The sequence below is a fragment of the Saccostrea cucullata genome, unplaced genomic scaffold (genome assembly GCF_032062105.1).
Source record: "Saccostrea cucullata isolate Sc308-1 unplaced genomic scaffold, CSIRO_AGI_Scuc_v1 ctg5683, whole genome shotgun sequence".
NCBI classification, from domain to species: domain Eukaryota; kingdom Metazoa; phylum Mollusca; class Bivalvia; order Ostreida; family Ostreidae; genus Saccostrea; species Saccostrea cuccullata.
Window position 1 is genome coordinate 1 of NW_026929703.1, and position 12,670 is coordinate 12,670.

The window sequence follows — 12,670 nt, forward strand, 5'->3', positions numbered from 1 at the left end:
TTGCTGTGTTCTTTTGCTTTGGTCTTTTGTTATTTGTTATTGTTATTGTTTTGAGGAAATCCAGTTTGAAAGATGATGCAACAGGTATAATAAGATGATGCAACAGGTATCAAAAAAGATGATGCAATAAGTATTAAAAAGATGATGCAACAAGTATCAAAAAGATGATGCAATAGATATATAAAGATGATGCAATAGATATATAAAGATGATGCAATAGATATATAAAGATGATGCAATAGATCTAAAAGATGATGCAACATATGTACTGAATTGACCCGGCTATCCTTAGAACCCCCTAATCTGCACTCCCTTGACCCACCTATCCCCCCCCCAGGAGCTGCACTCAGTTGACCCACCTATCCCCCCAAAAAGTGCACTCTGTTAACCCACCTATCCCCTCAGCCCCAAAAGTGCACTCAGTTGACCCACCCATCCAGACCCCTTATACTACTTATTACAAGCGGGAAATCTGGTAAAGAACAGAATGGTCAAAGCTTCTCAGGTGAGCGATGTGGCCCATGGGCCTCTTGTTCGTACTTCTTTCCTTTGATGTTCGTTGATTCAGTGGATTGTCTGTTTCTGGTGCCCATCTTGCAGATATGTATTTGGACTGTCGGTAATGCTTTCCATGCACTGCAGTGGATGCTTTGGTCTTAAGTAAAATGTGGACAGGTCTTGCATCTATACGGTAATCCAAGCTGCATTCTGGTAAGGAAATCATTACTACATACAAGCATGTGCTTATATTGCTAATGATGTCTTGAGTAGTGAACACAGGTACCGGGTTCAGTGTCTGTCACTATCAACTGATATATGTTGTTAAAGTCAACTAACTGGCAAGAAATTGGAGACCAATGTCGCAATCATGGTGCAACCAGTAGTATGACAAGTAGCCTCTTTCGAATTCCTGATGTTTCCTCTCTAAGCCATTTATAGTTGTTGTATATTCTCTGAAGGCCTTAACCCATCCCTGAAAATTAAAAAAAAAATCTGTAAATAAAAACACAATCAGTGTAATAGATAGTAAAAATAATAAAACTAGCGTTTTTTGTGAATATAAAAATTTGCTATTCTCTTTTGAAAGTTTATAATAAACTTCCATTATCAACAATCTACATGTCGCCATACCTCACATGCACTCTTTCAAGCATCACAACCGATCATTTCTCGAAATAAATTGGGAAGTCGGCATTTGCTACAGACAGTCAAAAGAAATGTCTACATAATCAACTTTCTTTTTGCTAACCTTTTCTTGAGTTTCCATGCGTTGAAAAGGTGGGATAAGATCTCTCTCTCTCTCTCAAAGTACTAAATGATCTCTTAGAAAGTCTATGTCGTACTTGATCAAGTCTTTCCCTGAGAATTGCATAAGATTGGCTAGGGAAAATAATCCACAATCAACACTGTTGCTGTGTAAAGGGGACACAAAACTGTGTAACAGTCTTAAAATTCACACAAACTGGCCAGCTGTATTTATAGAGAAGTTGATAGGGTGTTAATAAAAAATCTGTCCAAGAGATAAATTTGTCACTCCGTCACGTGAAATTTCCTGGCGTGATGGATCTGTGCAGCATGTGAAATATACTTATTGATTGGGAATTGTTTGTGCTCCACATCCCAGACGCGTGTGTTTTCCGTATTTTGCATTTTTTTTTTTTTTGCTGTAAAATTTTTGTCTCGAAAAGCATCGACTTTTACAGTTGACGATTTACTTGGACATGCAAACCTGTGTCATGTAAGGAGGTACAGAATTGATGCTAAATAATTATGGATAAGAAAACCTTGCTAGTTGTCATATGTTTGGTGTTAAATACGGGGCAAAAAAATGCGAAATGCCAGGAGTTGAGGGTAGGTTGGTTGTCGTTTCTTCAAGGACGACTCAAATGTGCATTAAAATAAGCCATTACTTTTGTTGAATTGAATATTTTGCTTTATATATTTATCTACAATGATCTTCGTATATTGTCTTTTTGTTAAAGTAAACCGTCAACTGCAAAAGTCGGCGCTCCTCGCAAAAGTCCTGTACATGGAATAAATGATGGCGTCGTTGCTTATATTTCCGGGTCTTCCAAAAGATCTAGCGGATTACGTAATCCTTTGTCTTTAATAAAGATGTCATCATTCTCTATCCAGTTCTTAATATCTTGTACATTGGAAGTCAGCATGTGATTAAGGATGGATCCATCATTGTTTTTACCATCTGCCATGTTTCGACATACCATAGCTATAAAATGTCCAGTTGTGGAGCCTGCTCACGGTAGCCTAGTGTTAGAGCGTACGCTTTGTGATCGAGAGGCCCGGGTTCGATATTCGTTCGCGGCGCCTCGTCATACCTTAGACGTAAACAAAGGTAGTGACTGTTCCTTCGCCAAGCGCTCGGCACTAGAAGTGAGAGTCACGGGTCTTTCGGATATGACTTTAAAAAACGTAGGTCCCGTGTCACAGTAGGCGCTGGAACGATAAAGAACCCTAACTGCTCAATGGGCCTGAGTGCCGAGTATAGGTCTAAATTTGAAGCGATTCACCGGCATACGGTGACGTCTGCATGCGAGTGAAAAATTCTCGAAAAGGACGTTAAACAATATACAATCAATCCAGTTGTGGAGACGACGACTATCGGCTTAACCACAAGTTTTCCCTTATGAAAACCATAAGATTCCCTTTGAAACTTGAAATTTCCACTCTTTTGAAGATAAATATACGATCCATCCAACACAATTACCTCTGTGTCACAACCAAAAAGAGACTGTGCTAGTGGTCTTGTATGATAACTTCGGCACAACTGATATGATCAACTTCCAAGTAATAGGTTACATGATTGATTAAATACTGTTTAACGCCGAGTCGGTAATTTTTCAGCCATATTTCGGCGGACTATTAGTTTAATGATCGCTTTTTGACAGATTTTGGTTTCTCTGGCGGCCCCCAGTGAGCCTATTCTTTTTCGAACTCCAGAGAGACGATTTTTACGTGCGAAGAGGGTTATCATCTTCGACACGGGGCACCATTTAACGTCCCGTCCGACGGACTTAAATATTTCAAATATATGTAAACTGTTAAAAGTATGTTATAAACTGATGCCCCCGGTATTTGATAACCAGATATTACTTTTGTTTGTTGAGAATGTTGTTTTATCATAGGACTTCTCTTTTTTTAACATTCTGTTTCCCTTTAATGGATTGCCTGCCTGATGTACATTTTCCCAATTGCGATGTAGAAGTAGCAGCCTCTACATATGAATATATTTACATTCAACAATATTTTCTATGTTAAGTATTTTCAGTGATTTTGTATAAAATGTAATATTTTGAGTACCTTTTGCACATGTATTTTAATATGTAAAGTGTGTATACCTGTATTTTTTCCTTGTAGTTATGGAAGAAACAGAAATGATGAATTCTGAATCCAGAACCGCTACAGTGCCCTTCCCTGTACTCAGTTTACCTGACAAAGTGAGTGCAAGTTACTAGGCTGGTTCTCTTTACGTGTACACCGTCTTCAAATTACCTTTTAAATCTGCCCTCCACATAACTTCAGCCATATGTTTCTCAAAATGAGAAATCTGTGTACCCGACATGCGCCGGAAATGATCCTTAGCATGTTTCCACGCTCCTTCTTTCCTATTAGTATGCACTTCAAGAACTCCCTATGTTTCTTGATCGACATACCTCTTCTTAAAGGCACACTTATGGATGACTGTAAAAGGTTAATCCAAGGTTGCTTAGGGAGCAGTATGCACTCCAACCATCACTATAAATTGTAGAGTTTACCTCCAGGTGCTGCTGAATTATTGGATTAAGGGTCTCCTCACTCCGGACTGATACGGGGTATATAATAAACGTGTTTAACTCCCTTTCCACTATGCTAAAAATCCAAACCTTTAAGAAAAAGTCGAAGCTATCATTAATGTACTCTAAAATGGGATCATGAAAGTGAAGGAAAAAAAATAATAAAAGTGGGACAAAGATGCGGGGAAATAATAATGTTTTAATGAAATTATGGTGTTAATTAAGGGGTTATATACATTTTTAAGGGGTGTGTGTGTTATATTATGTATTTATAAAAAACAAAATTAACAATAAAAACTTGCTTCATTCTTCAATTGAAATTACCACGATAAAAATTCATCCGACGGCCAAACAACGACTCTTCAATTTCCAATACCCCGGTCAGTTTTCGGTCATGAAGCGTCTGATGAAAGAGCTCCTCAAATAATTCTCGGATAAAGCTAGCCCAGTTGACTGCTGTTGTGGTATACGATGTCCCCGATAAGCGAGCGCACTGTGCCAAACTATTCTTCTCAAGATAGGACTTAATAATCAGTGAAGTATTGTATGTAAAAACTGACAACGCTGGTAATCGTTTATAGTTGTATTCAGTATTATAATCACACAAGACTTACAATATTATAACCAAATGTGCAATCTCACCTGCAAACAATTCGCACACCACCATGCACTCAGACCAGACGCAGACCTGCCTACCCTTCCGCTTTTGGCGTATTTCTTTCGCTTTTTACCACAAAATTACGCTATTACTCCACGGATATTCATATTACGCTTTTGCTATTTTGGTTTAAATCCATTATAAACGTCTCAGTTTAAGAGTCAAAGTACGACCTCCAGAAATGAAATGAGAAGTTCTAATTAAAGTAATTAATAGAGGACCTGTTTGATAACTAACCTTATGACAAAGATTCGGGATGACTCCTTACTTCGCGACTCTAAAGGAGATGCTCTAACTACTGCGCCACGCGGGCGATGAAGAACACGAGATGGCGCTGCTTACCTTAACTATAAACGATATTGCAATAAGTATGCCCATTTCTATGCCTAAGTTAGTTCACTTTAACATTGCTTTAACATGATAGAGAAATGCGAGTGTTAAAAAGAAATGTAAGTGTTATTGTGTACAATTTTAAGCCTTCAATCAAATGGTTTGATACACATTGACCAAATGCTTCATTAAGGATGTGCGGTTGATTTGAGTTTTATATAGGATACTGATATTGTACATCACTTTTTAGCCAAAAGATGATTCGAACAAGAAAAGTTTCTGCCAGGTTTGTTTAGTAATGTACAATATCGGTGGGTTTAAAAAAAAGTACTATGTAAAACAACAAAATAGAAAGACATGATTGATTACGCTTTTACCTCTGAAATTCCACCTAAAGTTTTCTGAAATTACACCCTTGAAACGAAAAGGGTAGGCAGGTCTGCAGACGACAACTTCTCCGCTCATGCGCACCCCACACGGTGTCAAGTTAACTCGTACCTGAACACACTCATACCACACTACACTCCCCTCCCTTTTGAAAAAGAGGGAGGTACTCCTGTACCTTAATACATCATATGTAAGTTTTGTTATTAAATTTTTTAAGTTACTTATTCTTAAATGTGACTAAATCTGAATACTTTAACAAGATTGAAAAATATTATGCAAATTATAATAATACAGTTATCTTTGAAATGGACACAGAAATAAAGCATGTTGGCAAACAACATCACATGTAACATGGCACCAATATGATTGTTATGAATATATGTCACATACATCATTATACACATTTTAAGTACATGTAATACTCTTTTTGGCTAATGAGAGAGAAAAGAAAAAAAATTACAACCGGTGATAGAAAACACTTTCGAATCTCTCCGTACGTCACTCACTCATGCACTACATCAAAACAAATATAACTGTATGATGCATGTTAAACTATACATGTAACGAATGAAAACATGTACAAATCACTAATCGTATGTATGTAATGAAGCAAGTGATAGAAAAGAAAAAAAAATCTATCATAATGTTCATAGATTAAGTACAGTCATTTAGGGTATTTCGAATCATCTTTTACATTTTTGCTGCAAACGATTTCATTAACAGGCTTACAACCGGTTGTTTGGTATTAATGGAAAGGTGGATTTATAAGTAAACAAATCTACTTTACAAAGCGAGCTCATCTTCGATACAGCGACCTTGAGGGCAGCTATATTTAGACCACCTTTTTAGTGTATTGCGAGTCACTTCCGGGTATTTCGAATCACTTAGTATACAGATCAAAAACGGTCAGATAACAACATTTTAATACATAAATTTGTTAGTAACATAATCCAACGACCTTTTAATATAAGAATTATTTTCCGTGTGCATGTTGGTGTTTATTTTTAAAGTTGAGAACTTCTCTCTAAAATCACTCTATAGAAACACATGGGTGGATCGTACAGGGGAGGCATTTGATTCGTGACACCACCCCCACCCCACCTCCCAAATATGCATATCTCTAAACATAAAAAAAATATTTAATACTAATCACTGATAGGTTTTATTAAAATGTAAAACAATAACAATAAACAATATACTTCTTCGAGTAAGTTCTAACAATAAAAAAAGACTTATCTGAGTATTTTAACAATAAAATTCACTTCTCTGAGTGTTGTAAAACATGAAAATAAAAAATATTAAAAAATATAAATTTGAAAAGAAAAAAATATCTTATATACTCTCTCTCTCTCTCTCTCTCTCTCTCTCTCTCTCTCTCTCACTCTCTCTCTGAGGTGAATGTATTGTACAAGTTATGTACATGTAGGTATCATTCATACAGTACACATATTCAATAAAAAACAAGCACAAAAATGGATAAAATAAATAAAATATGGAAAACAAACCAGACTTCCTTCAAAATCAGTACATTTTGCAGATTATGTACAAGAATTTTTATAAATGCAAATATTTAGCAAACCAAACTCTTGTAAAACAGGTTTAATCTTACATATAAAACAACTGAAACTGTGTTTTGAATAAATGCGAGAAAATTCACAATTTAACTCAAGAAGACATACCGAAAATCAATTATGAACACCATTCCCAAAAGATTTTTTTAGGATGTGGGCACCTCAATAAGTTCAATAACTTCCTTTTCTGGCATGACTTCAAGATGCTCCTGGATGACTGTTAAAGCAATATGAAAATTAGTTGGACATACTCGGTATGTACATGGAATCACTACACCTCCTCCTTTCTCGAGCATAGGAGGCCAAGGTGGGAAACTTGGTGTAGGAAATCCAGTAACTATTGCAGAAATTTCGCCCCCAGCATCCATTACATATCTAAATGCACTGGCCAAACCTCTAGGGACATGTCCACAGGGTAGACCCTCTATATCTTTCAGTTTTAGGCCCCTCTTTTCATCTGTAACTGTTTCTTTGAGATCAGCAGGAACATTATCTGGAATCCATACCAAACAAGCATCAGGATCCTGAATATTCGTATATTCCCTATCAACTCTAAGCGGTACTTGATTGGACTGTAATGGCTTTATTTTAAAGTCATGATATCCTTTAATCACGCAATGTCTTAACAAAATTTCCCTCTTTGGCTGCTCTGATACTTGTCCTTGACTCTAAAAATAAAAAAAAATTAAAGTGTCACTTTCAAACATGCAAGAAAGTTAACTCACGGACAGGGAATATACATATATAGAGAGAGAGAGAGAGAGAAAAAGAGAGAGAGCAAGAGCAAGGGAGAGAGACAGAATATAATAATGATAGTTAAGTTATAGTTATTATAATTTAGTATACAAAGCTCCTTACAAAACAAGTATATTTTGTCATCATAATCATTTAAACTTTAATTACCATGTTTAATTCATGACATTTGCGCAAATTTGACATATGAATATGACAGATTCCTGAGATATTGCATCTCTATTCCATTGATGGTCATCTGGAATGCATGCAATGTGTTCCCAACGCTGACATTTCTCACACTGTATCCAGAGTCCTGGTACAGACTCATCAGCATGGCATACAAAACATACGTCAGATGCCAAGGAAGATGTTGAAGCAGATGACAGGATTGGGTTTGCAGTAGAGGAAGATTTCAGCACCCTCTTATTTGACTTTGAAGAACCCTTTGATGGTTTATTCACTTTCCTTTTGGATGGCAGGGTGTGAATGTTTTTAGCTTTCTCTTTGGATTTGAGAAATTTCTCCTTAGCTTTCCTCTCTCTCAATGCAAATTTTTTGGTTTTTTCCAATGACTTTAAGCCCATCTTCCTGATAGAGTCTGTTGATGTCAAATTGTCTGGTAATTCATCTGCAAGTCTTTTTCTGTTTGTTTTCTTCTATTTTACAGTTGGTATTTTAACTGCGTCTTTGATATGTAGGGAGATTTCATCCGGAATTGATACATGTACAGGCAAACCAGTATTTTCTACCGAATCATCACTACCCAGTGCACAAACTGCTTGGGCAAGGATATCCAAGCCTGAATTTACTTCAGCATTCAGAATGGCTGGTTCTGTGCTAGATGTAGATGGAATGGATGATGATGTGGATTGTGCTTCATAAGGAATCGGAGGAATTCCAATGGAAGATGATGAAGTTTCATCTAATTTTTCTTCATATGTAAGGGCAGGCTTAAGTCTACAGTCTGAAATCTTAGATCTGTCTATTGGAAACACTCCAGAAGAAGCAAAACTTTTTTGCACTGTCAATGGTTTGTAGAAATCTAGAAATGCCACTTGCAAGTGTCTGGCAAAGGTTTGTTTGCGTACCATATCTTCAGGATGTTGTTTGGTATGGGCTCTTAGGTGTTTGTACCAGCTCTTTTTCAAGGGCCCATAAACTCCAACATCTAATGGCTGCATCAAGTGAGTTGCATTTCTCACTAATCTGTAGATCTCTATCCCAAGATCTTTGGCCATAGAAAAGGATTCCATGTCAACATGACTCCCTACGCTATCAATCAGTAAAACAATTGGTCTCTCTTTCACGGCATGATTATGAAGATGCTTTATAAATTTTCTGAAAGTTTCTGCATCCATCCAACCCTTCTCTGTAAATTCTGCATGAGCTTGTCTGTGTGAACCAGCCAGTAAGTCATAGGAAGCTGGTTTAGGCTTAGAAAACACAAAAAATGGAGGAATTATTGTACCCTCAGCATTTGCACAGTACATCACAGTAACTCTCTCTTTGCTCCTCCCCCCTGATACATGTGGAACTGGAGCTGCATTTACCTTTTTGGCTGGACCTATCACCTGACCAGATTTGGATCCCATTGTAAATCCAGTTTCATCTGCATTATATACTCTCTCAGGTTTGTCCAGGAGATGATTGTCAGACATAAATATTTTATATTTATCAAACCACTCATCAATCTCTTTCACAGTCACCTTGGCTCTAGAGATTTCCAGAGGTGTTTCAGTTCTTTTTTGAATTATGTGACTGTTTCGCCTTAAAAATCCATAATACCAATCCCAACTAGGCCTGTCGTCTTTAAATGGATTTTCCCTTTTGTCCTTTTTCATGATATTTTCAACGAAGTCTAGAAACTCTGTTGGACGTAACCCCATTCCTCTCTGTGCCATTTCAGACAAATAATTTGCAAATGCTTCCTCCTCGGCTTTCTTAAACACAGGCTTTGGACCTCTTTTACTGTCAACATCTACTTTTCCTGATGTTCTTCTTTGGAGAAAAGAAAAAGAGAGATTGTTTTCTAATGCTGCTCTTCTAATTGACAACTTATTTTGATTCACCTGATATAAAGCTTTCCTAACAGTCTTGTGTGGCGATTTATATTTCCTGGAAACTTTGGCTGCGAGTCTTTGTGCCGGACTTTTAGATGGGGTCCAGATTTCTTTGCGTTTCTTAGTTCTTCCCATTTCTATATCAAAACAATCATCAAATATATTTACATACTGTTTAATTTGCAACAACAGTGAATGGGGTTGGCTAAGGGTGGTTATACTCATTAAATTTTTTAACAAGCCCTCCCCCCCCCCATTTCCACATCAAAACATTTTTTTTAAAAATAGTTCAAGACAAACCATCATCTCGCCCCTAGATCAAATTCTGCATAAAGTGCACCCATGTCATACAGTGCATGTGTGTATAGTGTACGTATATACAGTAGGTGTCTTTGATATATGTAAATGAAATACTGTTTTTAAATAAAAGGTCCATATAAACCCAGATTAGTCTATAATAGATATTATTCACTTTATTCCCTTGGCATATGAAACTACAAACTAGGGTGCATCAGCCTGTGTTTGTGTGTGATGAGGAATTTTGAGTGCACGTTTATGTATACTTGCGTGATTCGAAATACCTTAAACTGTACGGAGTTGCAAATGTGGTTATAACTTTTGTAACTTTGAAGTGTTTTCAAAAATATTTAATGCTCTTAAAAGCTTATAAAATTGCCGTTCTTTTAGTACTAAATATGACATATATCAACCAAAAACACCGCTACTACAGCGCTGGGAAATGTCAAACTGCGTTTTCTGCAAGGGTATTTCTTCGACAAGAATGTAGCGAGTTCATTAATTAAGTTGTTGATTAATTAATTAATGCATGGTATTTATGATTTTATTTCTTGGAATTAATTATATGTACCTTGTTGATGCTGACTGCGTTGTTGTCACACGTGTGAAGATGTGGTATAAAGTACAGCGATAAGGTAAAGTCCCGAGGGTTGCGAAACCCGCAGTGATTCGGAATACCCCAAATGACTGTACTTAATTACCCTGCATACCTAGCAAAGTAAGAAAAATTACAATTAAATTATATGTAGAGTTATACAGGGACTTTAAACATTGGTCCTCGACCAGGAACAATATAGTCAGCAATCTCCAGAATCTTGGCCCTGCTGACCTCCTGCCGCTCTGGATTGGTACTGTCACTTCTCCAAAGTGTGGGATCTTTTAGGTCCTCCCGGCATCTAAACTGGTCGCCGACAACTGCTACTGTCCCAAGGTATGTGTCCTTCACCAAGACAGATATGTCTGTACATGATGACCCTGGCGTGGAGATGACCTCTACACGCTTGTCAATGGGAAATGGTCGGCCAGAAGTGAGGCGTCTGTGGTGTAAATCGCCCAGGCACATGTCAACGGATGCAATGTAGACTGTATCCGGGAAGAGATTAAGGTTTCTCACGAAGTCCACATTGCAGCCGGTGCAGATACAGCACTAGACATCACCTACCGATACGCTATTCCTCTCCAGGCCCTCCAGGATGGCCTCCCTGTCTTTTGGGTGGCCAGTGTTCACCACTATGGTCATTGGACCCTTTAATACTGTTACTGTCCCCCTGGTCCTGACCTTGTCCTGCTCCTCATCTTCTGCCGAGTACCCCTCTTGGATAACAAGAACTTCATACTCCTTTTCCTCCTCTTCCTCACCACTCCAGCACTCATCTACAACAGTCCATTCATCTTCTTCTTCTGCCCCATCACTCTGCTCAAGGGACTCCTGGTCTTCTCTCTGCAGAATCACCCTTCTTGACTTTACTTGGTTTTATCATATGTCTTGAATCGGCAGGCTGTCCTTCTTGAAGAACGAATTCGTCAGGGATGAACGAGCGTGGCCCCTGCAACGTAGAACGACTTCATCATGTCCACGTGGCAGGTCACAAATGGTCAATCCCCCTGCAACCGACAACGGGACACTGTAATACTAGTTAACAACCCATTCCTCCAGCACCACTCAAGGACATCATGATCAGGCTGGGCAAACAGCTGGGAAATGTTCAAATTCGTTATCAATAATGACAAAATCTCGTCCCTTACTCTCTCTCTCTCTCTGTAAGCTCCTCCACTCCGACGTATCGCCCACTCGTGATTTCTCAATAGTAACAGTAATAAAGACTAAGTACACCAGCAACGGACGCGCTATTTATGCCGTAATAAAATACTTATGTTTGCAAAAAAACGTATACCAATCGCATCATTTGGGGAAAAAAATCAAAAACAACTTGGAGAACCAATTAAGGACAGACGAGACGTTCCTTAATAATAGATAAATTTTTCTAAGAGTTTGTCATTGTAGTTTAGCTACTTAAACATGTTTACTCACAAAAAATTGAGATACCTTACCAGGCATTTCTGCAAGATATCTGGGGTAGTTTTTCTTATATAATCCTTTGGGGAAGAAAAATAATTTTCCAATTTCAAATGTTAAAGTGTTTGGATTTTTTAAAAACGTTTAGAAACTGATTTAGAAATCAGAATGTTATTAAAATTTTGAATATTTTTCATTCATTACTAAGATATACAAAACAGATTTTGAGGAACGTCTCGTCTGACCTTAAAGTTGAATCCGCCTATCACTACAAAAACACGAAAAGCTGAAGAAGTAAGGGCACTAATCACAACCTTAAAAAAATGCTGACTTTTGCCAAAAAAAAAACGCCCCTGCACTAACAGTCGACTCTGTGGAGGACCTAAGGTGACTGAAAGTTGTTGAAATAATGACAAAATAGAATACGATTTTTCAGAATTTTAATTACTTGGACCACGAGGTACATAAATTCGAACACGTCAATCGGCATACTCGTATCTACTAGTTGATACATTCCAAGAATACAACGCATAATTTCTTCCACTTTTCAATAAACTGTAATTTATGAGCTTTTAAAATTCACGTATTTTTTCACAATTGGAATGAACAGAGATAAGAGGAATTGGTAAACCCTACCTGAACAGGGACTGAAAAATGCCGCGTGTGTGACGCCACGGAGCATTATCTCTGGCCAATCCTATCATCTCCATCCACTCGTAGAATACAAGTCGATTCAAGCCATTAACTTTAAGTGAATGTGCATATTAAAATCCTCTGCCAATGCATTAAGCATGGCGTCCTAAACAATTGTCGTATTAGGAAAG

The 12,670-nt window shown here is 37.6% G+C and overlaps 2 protein-coding genes across 2 annotated transcripts; both read right to left on the reverse strand.

Annotated features, from left to right (window-relative positions):
- Window positions 1–6,883: 6,883 nt before the first annotated feature.
- On the reverse strand, window positions 6,884–9,667 carry LOC134281883 (uncharacterized). Its single transcript, XM_062764320.1, is given in 2 exon segments — window positions 6,884–7,405; window positions 7,664–9,667. Coding segments are annotated over 2 exon segments (2,526 nt in total).
- Window positions 9,668–10,580: 913 nt separating this feature from the next.
- LOC134281884 (metallo-beta-lactamase domain-containing protein 1-like) lies at window positions 10,581–10,892 on the reverse strand. Its single transcript, XM_062764321.1, has one exon. The coding sequence runs from the start codon at window positions 10,890–10,892 to the stop codon at window positions 10,581–10,583; it is 312 nt and encodes a 103-aa protein (XP_062620305.1).
- Between the last annotated feature and the right edge of the window lie 1,778 nt (window positions 10,893–12,670).

Coding starts and splice junctions, on each gene's coding strand:
- LOC134281884 (XM_062764321.1), bottom strand. CDS start 10,892: ATGTGCCTGGGCGATTTACACCACAGACGCCTCACTTCTGGCCGACCA.